This window comes from Dromaius novaehollandiae, chromosome 5 (assembly GCF_036370855.1).
Source record: "Dromaius novaehollandiae isolate bDroNov1 chromosome 5, bDroNov1.hap1, whole genome shotgun sequence".
NCBI classification, from domain to species: Eukaryota; Metazoa; Chordata; class Aves; order Casuariiformes; family Dromaiidae; genus Dromaius; species Dromaius novaehollandiae.
The window spans coordinates 41,814,950-41,831,155 of NC_088102.1; the positions used below are offsets into that span (position 1 = coordinate 41,814,950).

Genomic DNA, 16,206 nt, shown 5'->3' on the forward strand with positions numbered 1-16,206 from the left:
ATAAATTTAAGTGTACTACTGTGTTTTTGAGACTCCCATTCTTAGCCCTATCCAAAACTACTGTAGTATTGGTGCTTTTTGTCTGTTTAGATATGTACTGAAGAGCGTATCTGAACTAGCTTAAGACTTATCACTGGCTAAAAACCTGGATGGTGTTCACTATGTATTACTGTGTGTTCCTTGATTTTATCACTCCTGGTGAGTTGCATTTTTGCTTTACTTCTTGCACAGGCTGCTACAGAGGAGGAAAACAGCCATGGGCCAGTCAATGGGATGCTTAATGCACCGAGTCTTGGTTCTCCGATCCGTGTCCGCTCAGAGACCACCCAGCTAGACAGAGATGTCCCACTGGTGCGAAAGTTGCGTTCAATTCACAGCTTTGAACTGGAGAAGCGTCTAACATTGGAGTCAAAGCCAGACACTGATAAATTTCTTGAGACCTGGTAAAGAAATTATTTCTTATTTTATTTTTATCCTTAGATCTTTTCAAGTTATTTAGTTAAGATAGTATCATCTTTCCCCTATTACTGTATCAATTTACAGTACCCTATGAAATCAGAAATGGAGCTGCTGAGTAACGCTTGTGCAAGCTACATCAAACAGTATTTACTTTGTTCATAGTATCGCTCTACTTGTCTTGTTTAAAATACACATATATGTATAATACATGTATGTAAAATACACATATACAAAATATATTCTTTAAAATATATGCTAATATACAGTTAAAGTCAGCTTTCCACTCTTGAAAATTTTTTATTTCAAGATCTAATGGTGTAACACAAGAGTAGCCCAGTGAAGGAAAAGGTAATATACGTCTGAGGGTTGATACAATTCATCCTGAATAAGAGTGACATCAAATGCTCGAGAAAGGTAACATAGGAGCATATCATATGAAATAAGAAGGCAAGTTTACAAGAAGTGGAGTTCTTATGAAGTGAAGTTAGAAATCTACCTGTTCCTGCATCAGATTTCATTATGCCCAAAGTTGTTGCACCAACATAAAAAATCCTGTTAGAAGAGAGAGGTCTTAAAATGGGATTCTAAGGTTAAAAAGAGACAGGTGTCTGTATGAGAGCAGACTCAATGAATTTGCCCATGTGTAGAAAGATAAAATGAAGAGGGGCATATTGAAATCTGACTGAAAAGCAAAGCTTAGAAGTTCAGCAGGAACACAGGAGAAGGCAGCACAGAAGTTGACAGTGGCAAAATTCTGCTGAGTATGTCACAGAGGGTTAGGAATTTGGATTTGATGAAGCAAGTGATGCAAAGCATAAATAATGAATGTAAAATTTTAGCAGTGTTCAGAGAAGAGGTAAGGTTTGATAGGACTATTTTAAATTTAAAAAGTTGTTAAAAGATGAGTTTTATAACACTGGAAACTGACACAGAATTGTCTTCTTCTGTCCTTAACCAAGTAAGATGTATAAGTGTCACAGAAGAGTAATGGAAGTAGTGCTTTATTATTTCTTTAATCCTTTCTAACTCACAAAAGGAGACATTTACATTTCTGAAAAAAATTCATTACTGTCTTTCAATAAACTTCTGACAGGAAAGGGAATATATTGTGCTTTAGAGAATAGAATGAACTGCTAGAATGGAATGAACTGCAGTGTATCCTGCAGAGCAGAACTGAAGCAAGTAGATGGAGGAACTTATTTATGCGTAGCAGAGAAAAGAAACAAAAACTGTGGTCATCCTCCATTCCCTTATTCCCCCCCCTTTTTTTTTGTATAATACCAAAAAACAGGTACTGAATACAGACTGCAGTGTACTAGCATTAGTCTTATGTCAAGTTATGAAGTTGCTATCAAGTCCTTGTATGGCTGGAATTATTTGCTTACATACAAAACAGTCAGTAAGATCCTTCTTGAAAGCATCTTCTAACTCCTGTTGGAGACATCTCTTTCTTTTGCTCAGCTTTGAGTCTTTGCTTTGCAGAGTAACATAACTACACTGGACATCTGGTGGTAGCGTGACCACTGAGTTGATATCCACCCACTATATTCTCTCTTGTTCTCTCAGGCTGATTGCACTTAAATTTTATGTGTGAATTTCTAAGACCATCCATCTATTTTTGCCTGACATCAGAGTTATCTTTTGAAGAAGTAGGTAGTAAATATCACACTGAAATAAATTATTATTTTCTTCTATATGTGTGTGTTCTCCTTGGCTTAAGTTAGGGAATTGTTTCAAATAGTGGATCTTTTAGATTGTTCTAAAAATCACAATACATTTTTATATAGATTTAATTATTCGGTAGTGACAAAATTCAAATGTAACTTACAGCATTTAATTCATTCTTAACTAATTCAGATATTAACTTCTTTTCTTAAGTTTGGAGAAGATGCAGAAAGACTTGAATGCTGCAGCGGAGACTGCTGTTGCTGCTGTTCCTCCTCCTTCTCAGAAAATACCCGTTCCTGCTCCAGCGACTGCCCGCACGGACCATGTTTGGCACTACGATGAAGAATACCTTCCAAATGCTTCAAAGCCTGTGTCAGCTAGTTCTCCAGAGCAGGTTGATGGTGGTGTTAGCAATGGATTTGTAGCTGTCAACTTAAGCTCTTGCAGGCAGGAGGTTGATTCTAAAGAATGGGTGATAATAGATAAGGAACGGGACTTGCAGGATTTCAGGACAAATGAGGCTTTAAGGCACAAAATGACCGGAAGTCCCTCAGATGAAGAGCCTGAGGTACTACAAGTTTTGGAGGAGTCCCCTCCAGAAGAGCAGCCCAGACAGGGGGGTCGGACAGGAAGCAGCGTCCATACAAAGAACCAAACCTCAGGAGTGGAGTTAGTTCTAGCCATGGAGTGTCATCCGGCCGCTTCCAGTCAGCTTACCGATAAATTGGAACTTTTGGCCGGAGCTGCGGGACAGCTTCTTGCAGCCACCCCTACAAGTCCCATGGAGGCTCAAGCAGAAGGAGCACTCACTCCGGTAAGAGAAATAATCATTGTTTTATTGCATCTCTCTTTAGAATTATTTGAGGAGATAGTAAGTGAAAAGGCAGTGCCTAAAATATAATAGAGTAGTAGAAATTCCTAGTTCATCAGATATGTGACTTGATCCTTCAGAAACAGTTGTACATGTTCTGCTGCATGTGTTTACATTTTCCCATGAAATTGGCTGTTAGTTCTGCAGGGTATGAGCCACAGAACTGGGCTCAGTTAAAATGCATTTATTAAGATGATGATTCCTCATCCATGAGAGATACACATATAAATATGTTTATTATAGCTGCAGTACATAACAATAAAATTATAATAAATCTGTAAAATATTGTGCTACCATATGCTGTGTGTTTCAGGAAAAGCCTAAATGGCTGAAATTAAAGAAACAAAATTATTTGCTCTTACCATCACTGGTACAGTGGTTTTCTTCTGGAAATCCCTCTGTTTCTTCCTGCTCTGATTTAATCTCATGGTAATGTCTGCCTTTCTGAAATCTCTGTTGTCTCTCACACAAACTACCTTTTGGCTTTTATGAATCTTTGCTGCTTCTCACTTCCAAGATAATTCTGCAACTACTGCTTTGCTCCCAGAGTTTTCTCTACCCTGAGACAGAGTGATTTATTTCCATTGCTGCTGCTGCTTTATTCTGTTCTTTAATCTTTATTAAAGAATTCTCATTTGCACAGGTTTTGAAAGTTTACCATTTTTCCTCCCGTGATACTAATTTTTTTTACAAAGACTCCTTTGGCTTTACTTAAGGAGGAAGCGACATTAATGGTTAAATCAAAGGACTGGGAATCAGCTCCTCATTTAATTTCTCGTCTTTCTTCAGTTGATACTGTGTGTCAAAAAGGACAATTTTTTTAAGCTTCTTTGAGCAAAGAAACCTGGCTGTACTTCTCCCTCAGTTATCACCACTTTTTTTGAAAATTACACCCTACTCTGTAGAAAAGGAAGCTTGTCACCAGGCACTCATTTATTATAAGGTCTGGAATATGCTTCGTTGGTGAAAATTAACAAGCGCAAATAACCTATTTAATGTAACTAACTATAAAATAAAACTTCAAGTTAAGTTAGATTCTCATGGAAAATGAAAGACATTATACTTCATACAAGATTACTTATATCTAGACATCATATCTGTGAATCTTGTAGTTTACAGAAGATTTATTTCAGAGACTTTAAAATATGGAACTGTAATTAAAAAAGCAGAAGAATTTTGAGACATAAATTGAAATATCAGATGCACAAAAGTTTTTGATGGTTTAGAAACTTATAAAGATGAAAAATTGATTTGAATTGCTCAATTGTTTTCAATCATTCAGTTTCTGTGCTTTTAATACTAATTTTAATACAATAGGCAACATACAGCTGCATTTAGTTCTCTGTAAAATCCTAATTATCAGGTGCTTTTATTTCCAAAGCTATTAAAAAACAGCTTGCAATTTTGCATGTAAGTGCACTGTCCTGCTGTATATAAATTTGGCTCCTTTGGGGGAAATGGCTTGTTTACTTAAACTGAAAGTAGAGGTGACATAAATTATCATGTACTGCAGTGCAAGTAATGGACAATACAGTTATCTGGAAAGGAGGGGGCTTCTGTGCAAAAGAGTGGAAATAGTCATAAACAAGGTCTATGGTTTATAAAATGTATTGGGATAAACCTTGGTTGAAGTAAACACTTGGTTGAGATTATATTTTAGTCCCATTTTGCAAGCAGGTGAGGGTTATTTTTCATGAACTAGAAAACGGGGGAGAAAAATATCATTTATAGTATCCTGGAAGGGCAAGTAGTGCTGTGAAGGCAAGATGAGTGGCAGGAACTTGTCTGTTATGAAGATAAACCATGTGGAACTGGAAATACAAGCTGAATTGTGAATAAAGGAAAATAGAAATGATTTGGCTGATATATAAACTGGGTACAGATCACCAAGTTTTGCAGTTCAGCGTATCTGTTCCAAATGCGATTGCAGTTTGTGGTAGTTTTGCATCTACTTCATTAGCCCTTGAATTAGGCCAAAGAAAGCCCAGTAGGATGTTTTGGGATGAGCTGCTCTTTCTGTCTTCTGTTGATATTCTGGTATTCCACTTCATAAACAAAGTACCTGAATGCTCCATGATGTGTGTGCTGGAACCTAGGTATTTTTATAGGTTAGTGTCCTAGCCACGTCATAGGGAGCTATTCACATACATGCCTCCTCACGTAGTAGTTCTCTGTATTCCAAAACCTTGGTGACCTCAAAGAGATGTTTGATAAAAATAGTTCTTTTCCTTCTTCCTCAAAACGTTTTGCCAACCTGAAACCGTTCTGTGAATGCGACCCTCATTTGTGAATCGTTTTGAGATGCCTGAAACGCAATCTGCCAAAAGCTGTTCCCAGTAGAGCTTTTTCTAAGTAAGCAGGTCCTTACATTTATAGGTATGTTGCGAATGGAAACCAAACGCTCTAGAATATCTCCTGTTTGAAATTTTGGCCAAATTATGTGACATACATTTCTCAGAGATCTTTACTTACAGCACATTGGTTTGGAGGTAGCCTGAAATGTAGTTTAAATACAGCAGACTATCGTAACTTTCCAAATATTTGGTCACATGGAGTTTCAAAAGTGCTATGGATTATTTTCTATAAGGTATATATTGCTGACTTTATGCTTTCCTAGTGGCTTTATTGGCTTTGGTTACATGAGGACAGGCAATACCTTATTTGGCAAAACACCTGTTAGTATGAAGTTAATCTGTCAAAAAGATTTGAACTGATCTAGACTAATGATGAATTTATACTGAAGCAGCACTTCGCATCAGGAAGCTCTGTTTTTTGATTTAGTACTAAGGCTGAAGCTGGACTTGTGGTGCTATTGAGCCAGGGTCTCGTTAATTTTCTGTGTTTGTATTTAATTGCAGTGAACTCCATCAAATGCATGTACAAAACTGTTTGCAACATATGCATATCTACTAAGCAGATATTTTAGCAGGGAAACAGTAATGGAGCTGAAGGAATCCAATATATAACAGCTAATGCCATTTTCATTTTCAGTTTGAATTCAACAAGAGTTTGCCCAGCTCACGCTAAGTTGACAGCCTAATACCCCATATATGTATGCATGATTATAGAGGAGATTTTGACTGTGTGAATCTACTCATTTATTGTTATTATTTGGGAATATTGCTGAAATTAGAATTTTATACTTTGAGGTGTTAGTATATTTAATCAAAGAGTTGCTTGTATTTCAGAGTTCTTATTGTTTAATTGTTATGTCCCTTCTATCCTCAGTTGTTGCTTTATGAGACAGTGGTAATACAGGTTTTTTCAATTGAAAGACTGCTATACCTTATGGCAACTAAAGCTTTAGGAATGATGCTACTGAAAATACCCTCTCCTTGGAAACTGTAAAACACTTGCTAGGTACTCTGTTTCCAAGGAATACAGGTTAGAATTGCAAATATGATAAGAAACAGAAAATCACCTACATGAAGCATGAAAAAAGTTCCTGTATCTCCGTCTTTCCTGATTTTGTCTAAATATACTTGGAACAAAAAGTTGCATGCTATAATCTCATTTACAGACATTTAGCTGTGTATCCGTCAGACATTTATTCAGCACAGCTAAGGTCTTGCAAAGAATCAGCTGACTTCAGAGTTGCATATGAGGGTGATAGGATTATTAGAATCATCAACGCTCAAATTGAAAATGTACTTTCTTTAAAATTGCTAGTTTGGAACACTTCACTTTTACAGTTCCTGCTCTTTTTTGTGCTTTTTTTCTAAATGCTTGAGCCATATAGTTCAAGATGAAGGAGTTGTTTGTAACTTGTCCAGGCCAGTGTATATCCTTCGAGTTTAATTCCATGTTTGGGAAATTTCATCAAACTCATTTAGTGCTAGTCTCACTGATTAATCCTATCAGCTACAGTTCTAATGCACTTTGGTATCGCCATAGCTATACAGTCCCATCTGGACAACACGCAAAGTGGGCACATGCTAAAAATAGTTAGAGAAGAGCACTGTTGAATGACTGTTGTAAGTGGTTGCAAGGACAAGTCAGCGATCAGCTAATGTGTGTATTGAGTGTCCTTGGGACAGACTGTTTGTGTCGGTGTATTAAATGTGCCCTTGCTATAGTCTTACTGAATGAATGAGTGAAGACAGGAGCCAACAAGAGAAAGAATGCTCACTTTTGATCACGTTACTGGCTTTCCTGATGGAAAATGCGGGGATTAGACTTAAGATGCCTCTTAAATTATCAGCTTTTAGCCTATGAGGGAGTTGGCAATATGGACTTCTAAGAAAACGGGTATAGGCAGGACATCAACAAGAATTATTTAAAATACTGCTTTTTAAAAACTTATTTTCTTCCCCACCATGTTGTTCTCACAGCTCAACTCATCTCATATGCTGCATTTCTCCACTCCAAGAATTTCAAGTCCCATCCTCCGCACCATGAGCCCTATAGCCTATCTATCCATCCACTCGGACCCTCTGAAAGAGGCTGGTTTACCAAGGAGTCAGTCAGCTGAGAGCCACTCCTCCTCCTCCCGCTCAACTGGTCGTAGGCAACTTCCTGTCATTCCCTGTGGCAACAAGTTTCCCCCTGTCATTCGCATCTCAAAAGCGCAGCTGCAGCAGGTGAATAAGCCTTGTCTTCATAAAAGTGACTGCATTATAGCGGTCGTCTGCAAAGTTTAAGATACTAAGTTGCTCTGCAAAATTGAGTAGTAAGCATATGCTAGTCATACTGCTATAAACAGCATCTTAGAAAGTATTTTGAGAGATCAAGTTGGGGGGAATAACAGACTTCATTAAGGAATAGAGTCAAGAATGCTGTAGGAGAAAAACAAATTGTCCTACCTAGAAGAGGTAAAATTAGAGTCAGGAATATTTAAAGATTTGCTATTCAAGTTACTGTGATCTGGAGCATCAAGCATCCATGGATGCTGTGGAAGATAGATTCACGAGACCTTCTCTGGAAAAGGTGCTTGTTTCGAAATGAAGATTAAAACCTCTCTTTTTCGTGCTTTTCTATAACACTCCTATGTGGATTTTGAACCGGGAACGCATAGTAAAATTTGGACTACCTTAAGCTATTTTAATGTGAGAAAATAGGATCCAGAGACAGTCACATTACTTCTTTGGGCATCAAGAATATATGAATCTTTCCACTACTTGCAGCATATAAAGTGAAACTGGGAATTATTAAGGGCAATAGCTAAAGGAAATGTCACTGTGGAAAGTAGCGTGTTCATTGTTTTGTATTCCCAGTTTCTTTCCAGTAAGAAAAAGAGGATAACGTAGGATCATAATTAATGCTTACCATAATTTATGTATTAGTCACAAAAGTGTTGAGATTTGCTATGCAGTGTCAGATTGCATTGACTATTAAAGCAGTATGACATAGCATTAATGCATAAGACTATAACATGTCATCATCATTATGCCATTAATATTTCATTTGGACTATATTTTCTGTTGTCATTTATTTTCAACATATTTTAGTATAAATATTTCTATGTGAAAGACATTTTTTTCTATGAAACATACACAAGAATATTGCTTTAAAAAGTAATCTGTCAGCATTAACTTCTTTCAAACTTCTGTAGGATTAATGGTGAGTGGTAACAAGGCAAACAATGTAGCTAGTATATTTATGTCAGCATTTTGTCAAAAGAAAAAAAGAAAAAAAGCCTTTCTTCCTGCTGCAACTCCTGGCTGCTTTTTATCTCAATAGAAAATCATAGTTCCTCTTCCCTGGATAAATGGAAATGGGCAAACGGTAGCTCCCAGATGTTCAGTATCGTGAACTTGATGGGATATCAAAGTACCGCATTCTTCATGATGACTGACGTGTTGACTAGGGAAAAGGACTTAGGAGAAATACACTCATTAGAAATTATGCTTCAATATTTTTCAGGGTTAGTTTGTATCCCAGGATGCAAAATGGCCCATTTTTTTTTAACTGTATATCCACAGTTTAGTTTAATCTTTTTCAATCAGAATATATTGCAGATGTAGTTAGCAAACTGCTCACAATACTCAAAGCAAGTAGGTTGGCGCAAAGGGTCCTCTCTGACTTCCTTAGTACCCAACAGATGGATACAGCTGCAATTTTAATAGGGGCTGCCATGTGATCCACTCTCTTGTCATGTGAAAACGAGTTGATATTGTGCCTGGTACTGCTACCCAGTGGGGTGAAGATGAGAAAGGAGAGGATTATATAAAGCTCTCTCAGCCTCTTCTTTCTTTTCGCCTGGTAAGTCCATGTCTGCTGTATTCCTTTTCAAGCTGTAAGGTTGACACTCCTGATCCTACTGAGAATTTAAATTACGGTTTTTCATTTGCTGTGAAAACTACAAGCACATGATTCCCTTGTTCATTCCAACAATCAAGACCTCATGTACTTTATGGCCCTCTGAACTGAAATATTTTTGTCAATCCTTCCCTTTTCTGTAGTGCAGTAATGTTAGGTACTGAGCAAGCTAGAAGAGTTCCCACAGCATGAACGATAAATATGCATGTTAATAACCTAAAGCTTCTCTCCAGTTAAATATTAAGAAATGTAACATCATTAAGTATTGTTTAATTCTGTATAAATATTTGGTGTTAAGTATATTTTTGTGTATTTCTGGCTGTGTCATTTGCAGTTTGATTCAGCATTCATAACTACTGAATTGCAGAAGTGAGGGAGCTGTGCAGTTGAACTTAGTTCCATCTGCTACAAAATAAGTAATGATACATTTGTTCCTGAAATCTGGCAAAGGGATTTTCTGTCCTGATTGTTGATCTGTGAGGGTTCAGGAACTGTAGGCCACCCTCTTTTAATTTGACATCAGATAGATGAGATCATAAAATTTCTATATAATCTCTGTTTGCTAGTGCAGTGAGGATATCTACCTTTGCTTCTTTGATAAAGATAACTCCTCTCTTGCAGTACATATAATAGGGAAGAAAATTGGAGGATTTTGCTTCAATTGTTGTTAGTTGTTCAACTTGCAGCAAAAAGGAGGAGTCTAGCAGCATTAGAGCTGGCAAAGGACAGAATAAATTATTTGACTGTACTTGAATCTAAAGAATGGGGTCAGCATGCTATTAGTGTTCTTTCCATATACAGCATGGTCAAATTGTACAACAAATATTCCTGAAAAATAAACTGTTTCTTTCCTTATCTGGATTTTTCAGCCAGATAAGTTCTCTGAACTCTGCTTATCAGAGAACTGCATAAATTGTTGTGCAAGGGCAATGGAAAACATGGTGTGAGCACAGTAACAAGTGGCCAGAGCTGTGTATGAAGAGATTGCTTAGGGTAGACGTTGTGCTAAATGTATAACTGTGTTTTGAGAAACGATCAAAATCAGTGACCTCAGATTCTGATCTTTACAGTTTCTCAGCTTTAGTTCTTCAGTAAGATAGCAAATGCCTCTTCTAGGCATGGCAGCCATCTAAAATGCTTCAGAACTGGCTGCTCTATAATAAAATTAAGCCCTTAATAAAGGTGGATTTCAGTTTCGCATGTCATCTTGACGTGTCTTTATTTTTGAAGTTCTTATTGAGACAAATACTAGGGGGCAAATTTTAATTCAATGATTTTGTGGTCTGGTTATTCACTGTGTTAGGGAATAATTATCTGTGTTTCTCAGGTTAAGTGATCAAAATTAATTAGCACTTCTACAACTATTTTGGCCTATTTTTAGTTTTCCTAATAATCCACCTTACTGAAACATTTTTTAAAATTATTGTATAGTTATGTTAGTTACAAAATTCTCTGAAATCTTCCCATATAAGATGCTATGGAAATGCAAGCCATGATGTACTTACTATTCATATCCAAGATAAGATATAATATACTGCTCTGAGTTGAAAAATTTACCTTAATTTTTAAGCATCTCACTGGAATTCAGGGACCTATGGAAGAATAAGGTAAGACTTCTTAACACGTTCAAGGGATAGTGAGAGAAAGAATGCATATCCCTTATAATTGTCATTTTATTTTGGATGTTGTAGGTTTATCAGCCAGGAGTGCACGTAACTGTTGTGAAATTTTGCCATTTTCATGAATTAATTTTGGCAGGTTTCACTAGTCTGCAATAGCAAGAGATGAACATTTACATTGGTTTCCACATTTAATAAACCCTTTCAAAACACACAAAAAGACAAATAAAAGTCAAAGATATTCCTCTCTTGTTACAGTGTGCATTTAACATGATTTTTAATTTATCAGCAGTGTTAACTTGAAGTTGTCACGTGCATTAGGACTGGATTAGAACTCAACTGGCTAAAACTCTGGTTAGACTTGGTTTAGAACTGTACTTTTCTCTTAAAAATGTCAGGGATGGACGTATTTGTCCAAAATCCTCTTTAGAACTTAAGTTTCAAGACACGCTACGTTTTCAAATAGATTTGGCTCCCTAGAAGGAGAGGGAAAAGGTTTTTTCTGGTCAGTGAATCTATGTTTAAAGCTGGCTGTAGCACAAGGGGTTCTGATTTTGGTGCTTACGGACCTGTCATGCCCCCCTTTACTTGTAACTGTTTCACACACAAGTAGATTTGGTTTTGCTAAGTAGGGAAAATGTACAGAAATTATGCCAGCTCCACTTTTGAGAGTGCTGCTAATTTTTCAGTAACTTTTAGTCTTAAATTTATGTTGCTGTAATGTTAGAGCTGCCGCTCATCATCGGTGAAAGTGATAAGGAAGGAGAACGCTGGTATTTGATTGCTCAGACTGTCTGATAATGCTCATGATCAGATTCAAAGGCCAGCTGAGATCCAGAATTCTTACTGTTTTCAGTGGTTACTGCTAGGATCTTTGGAAAGGCTGGAAATCAGCATGTGATCACTAATTATAATGTCACTATTTTCTTTGTCAGTAAGTTTCTCTGGGATATATGTTTTTTTCATATAGAAACACATAAAAAGGGAAATAAGGAAGTAGTGTTTTAGAAGCAAGGAAAAAAAAAAAGTGCCCCAAAGACGCACAGAAACCCCACAGGTTGGTTCAATTTTTTTAAGCCATTGGATTTCATATTAGTCATGTTTTGTGAACAGTTTTCATCTGTACGATTTTCTAAAGCAAACAAAGTTTTCTTATTTGCTGCTTGTGTCCAAGTGGCAGATGCAATTGCTTGATATGCAGAAATGTAAATGCTATCTACAAAGCTTGGTAGCCTTTTGTCTGAAGGAGAGAGAAGTTCTTCAGGTACTTTTTCCACATCTCTTTGGTGTAAAGAAGAATTAAGGATTATAGCGTAGTAGGTTAGCTGCGCTTCCAGTGGAAGCTTTCCAAGTTGTAAATTAATGAAGAAACAGTTAAGGACAGCAATGTAGTCGGTATGAACCTGTTAAATCTTTTCAAATTGCGTACTGCCTGTGGTGAACACATCCATTTTCAGTGAGAGGATCCTCTTGGCCATTCCCCTGCTCCAGCTTTCTCTGTCAGCAGCAGAAGAAAAGTCATAGCGAAGATCAGGATAGTAAATTACCCTTAGTAAAAACATCTGCATACAGTCATTATTAGTATTCTGCATGGAAGGGTGGACCAAAAATAAGAGGAGAGGAAAAATATATATATATTACTAAATTTTTTTTAATCCACTGGAATGCACAGTACTTCTAAGATTCTCAGAGTTCATAACTGTATGGTTCATCTATTCTTGTCTATCATTGATACGATCAATTTTTTATTACATTTTAAAAAATCCCAAACATATGTTGTGGAGTACATTCATCTACCATCATACTTTCATTAGCATAGGACAAGTAAAGATGTTTCAGGAAAGTTAAATGTTCTGTGGAATTTCCCAGGGAGAAATGGTTAACTGTGGTGTCAAAAAATGTTTCCATGATGACAGTTCTCACAGTGACCTATGCAAAATAAGTAGGTGGTTACAATTCCGTGCATAATGGTCAAGGTCTATCAATTATTTCCAATATAATAAAAATAGAATTGATCTGTAATTAAGATATCTATATCCCATCATAAATATTGTATTGCATATATAATTGTAGATGTTGTCTATAATATCATTTATAAGATAATCTATAATTGAGATATATTTCTCTTTTAAAATGTTCTATCTGCTGTCATTAAAATCCCACATGATATTAGTCCAACTAGAGTTACAGGAAAAAATAATTTATTTGAAGTTTGTGAATTTACCAGGATTTTAGCATTTTCTGCTGGTTATATAGATTTTTCCTATGGAAGAAGGAGAGAACCTTTTAAAATAGGGAAAATCAGAAAACCACTAAAATGAGGATAGCATTTAAGAGGAGTTATGTAGTATTATGTAGGCTACCACTATATATTTTTTGTGAATTGATTCAGTTTCAAATTTGTATTAAAATTTCTAGTATTTAGGTGTATTAGTATATCTACCCCATTCTTCTACATCAACCACAGGTAGGTTTGCTTACTCATTGCCTAGCTACAAATGTATAGCTGCTCTGACTACTTTCAGTCAGCTGCTAAACAGAGAAAATGGTATGTGTAAAGGGCTCACAAGCTGTTTATAGTGATATAGAGGTTTATTGATGTTTCTAATCTTAATATTACCAGGCTAAGAAGCAAAACAGAATGAGAATAAATTGATAGTGCCCCTGTAAGTATTTTTAAAGAGCTTAAATGCCTTACTCACAACATATATTATACTGTAAATCAGTTGAGTGTTTGAATGGAATCAGCTATGTTATAACCACTTCATGGAGCTGTACTTTATGTTTATCATCAGTCCTGTTCTCAGCGGCAAAACTGTGTAACGTAAGAGCTGCCAAAAGTATTAGGTATTTTCTTTTTATAAGAGGAGCTGGATTCTAATCACGCCTTTGCATCTCCAAGCTTTGCAACTATAAACCCTTGTGTATAATGGAGAGAATGTAAAAAAAATATTGAAAGAAAAGAGAAAGACCCTAACATAGATAAGACTGCTATCTCTAGACCTGGCTGCTTTAAAGGACATCTATTAAGCATGCTTATGAGCAAACTGAAAGCAGCTGGTTCTTCATGTGAATTGTAACTGCTATTGGTGCTAACCAAGTATGGGCCTGAGGAAACCCATAATGCTTTCAACAAGATCCTGACAATTTTGAGGACAGATTTTTAAGAAAATGTTTAGCTGGACTTTGAGTTTGCAAGTGAAATTTTCTGCATTCAGCAATTTTATGCCTACTGAAATGAGAATTTGTATTAAAATTATATTTACACAATCTTAACCGTTCTTCTGATATGTTTGATTTATGCTTGGAAATTTTAATGATCACAGATTATTTCCCATGCAAGCGTGCCACAACTGTGGACAGCATGTGCAAATATAGTGCCAACCTTATAACTGGGTACAACTGTATTTAGTTATTACAACATACAAAGGAGTAGGTTTACCATGTAATTGAAAAATCGGATGTCAGGAATACTCTCAATTTTGGGGTTTTTTTTTTTGGTCTTTTTTTTATATTGACATTTGAACCTGAAAAATGTGTACCTTTACTTTAAAAACAAACCCCCAGAATATAGTGCAACTAGCAAAATGGAAGCAGAACTATAGCACAGCAATGACCTAGAATTAGACATTGGCTCATAGGAATCAGATATGGACATCAGAATTTGATATATTTGAAATCTGTATAGTGGCATGGTGGTGGTTTATTCATGTGAGAATAACACCAGCAGTAAATTGCAGCACAGCACAATAACATTTTATTTTCTTTTTCATACAAACTGCAATTCAAATTTCTTTGCACAGGTATACAGTTGTGCAAGGAAGGAGAAATTAAATGCATGTAGGCTCTAAAGCTAACGATGGATGAAGAGGAGAAGCAGGGAAAAGAGAAAAGATACATGAGGTTTGTTCTCGTAAATACAAAAACTTTTCTAAAACAGGAAAGACGTTCTATAGAGTAAACGGATAAGGTTAAAGTGTCTTCAGAATGGCAAGTAATGTGCTCATGATTTATTAATGTGAGAAGTTAGAAAATAATGACAGGATTAGCTGAACAACAGACCTATACACCCTGTTTCTAAGGGGCCTGAAGTCCTGTCAGCGCTTGACATGCCTGTAGAAGTAGGTCACAGCATGAGCGGAGGGAAGAACCTATTGCTGAGAAGTCAGATGTTTACCTGCCAATATTGTACAATCATCCGTAGTCACACCTTTAGATCTTTGAGACTTACCAGCTTTGCAGACCAAAATGCCATATTTCACTTCTCTGCAATTTGCTGTGTACAATCACAGAGGATTTTGTCCAAGCATATCGCTTGCTATTGCAGCCTGTCAAAGGTTTAAAGGGAGGAAAGTTTGTCAGATGTCATATGGGATGTCTAGTAGATTTATGTTGTTGTTGTTTTGTTCTTTTTCTTACTTAACATCCCACTCACCGTATTGTAAAGTTTCTCAAAGAAAATGCAGTCTCATTTCTTGTGTCATTCAAGTGCTAATTTGAGAAATCAGGAAAGAATTATGAAATTATTCTGGGGAAGCTGAAGGATACAGGATCATGATGGCAATAATTTCATTTAAATATTTCAGAAAGAAAACCACCAATTCATTGTTCCATATATTGTCTCAGCCTTTTTCAGTAATCTACTGTATCACATAACTTCTGAAGTGTGGGAATTATGAGAATCAGGTAGATAATGTTACCAGCTGATTATCATAGTCGGCTGATAGTCAGCAATTTAAATTCTATTCCCCATATTTTTTGCTGCTTAGAGGAGTTGCCCACATCACACTGTAATCTCTGTTTCTCAGTTTCAGTGTTGAACAAAATTGGCACAATTAGGCATAGAAATCTCACAGGGTTAGGAAGATTTTAATCTTACTGGAAATGAATGCTTTTTCAATAATTTCTGCTTCCTCATTGTTTTCTGTGGCTGAACTGATAGGCATGGATCCTCACAAAAAGGCTTCCAAAGTAGGAAAGACTCCTCTAACTCAGAAAGGGAAGTAGTGTTTCTTTCAGAGGAAGGAACCAGACTGAGAATAAGAGATGAGAAGGAGTGTCTTCCTTAAATTAAGTAACTTCAGTTTGTTTCTCAATGTGCCATTTTAATTCAGCAAACAAGAGGAACCCATGAAGGGGCTGTGCTGGTCCAAAATTGAAAATAAATTATCAGGGAGAATAAAAATTAGTTTCTTGCTGGAGGTCTCAGTGTCGTGTCCCTCCTCCCCTCCCCCCCCCCCCCCCCCCCCCCCCCCAGTATGTCTCAACTTAGGACAGATGCTACAGACAACTTGGTTCTACTTGGGAAAACCCTTTGCCTTTTTTTAATCC

The 16,206-nt window shown here is 36.5% G+C and overlaps 1 protein-coding gene across 4 annotated transcripts in view; it reads left to right on the top strand.

Moving 5' to 3' along the window:
* Positions 1–16,206, top strand: part of TTBK2 (tau tubulin kinase 2) — a 109,853-nt gene that overhangs the window by 81,338 nt on the left and 12,309 nt on the right. For 3 of the 4 annotated variants that reach the window (XM_064512575.1, XM_064512576.1, XM_064512578.1), the window contains 3 exons: positions 232–443; positions 2,338–2,941; positions 7,330–7,578. In XM_064512575.1, the coding sequence (XP_064368645.1) occupies positions 232–443; positions 2,338–2,941; positions 7,330–7,578 (1,065 nt within the window). The remainder of the gene's footprint in view (positions 1–231; positions 444–2,337; positions 2,942–7,329; positions 7,579–16,206) is intronic. The other variant, XM_064512577.1, reaches the window with a different exon arrangement.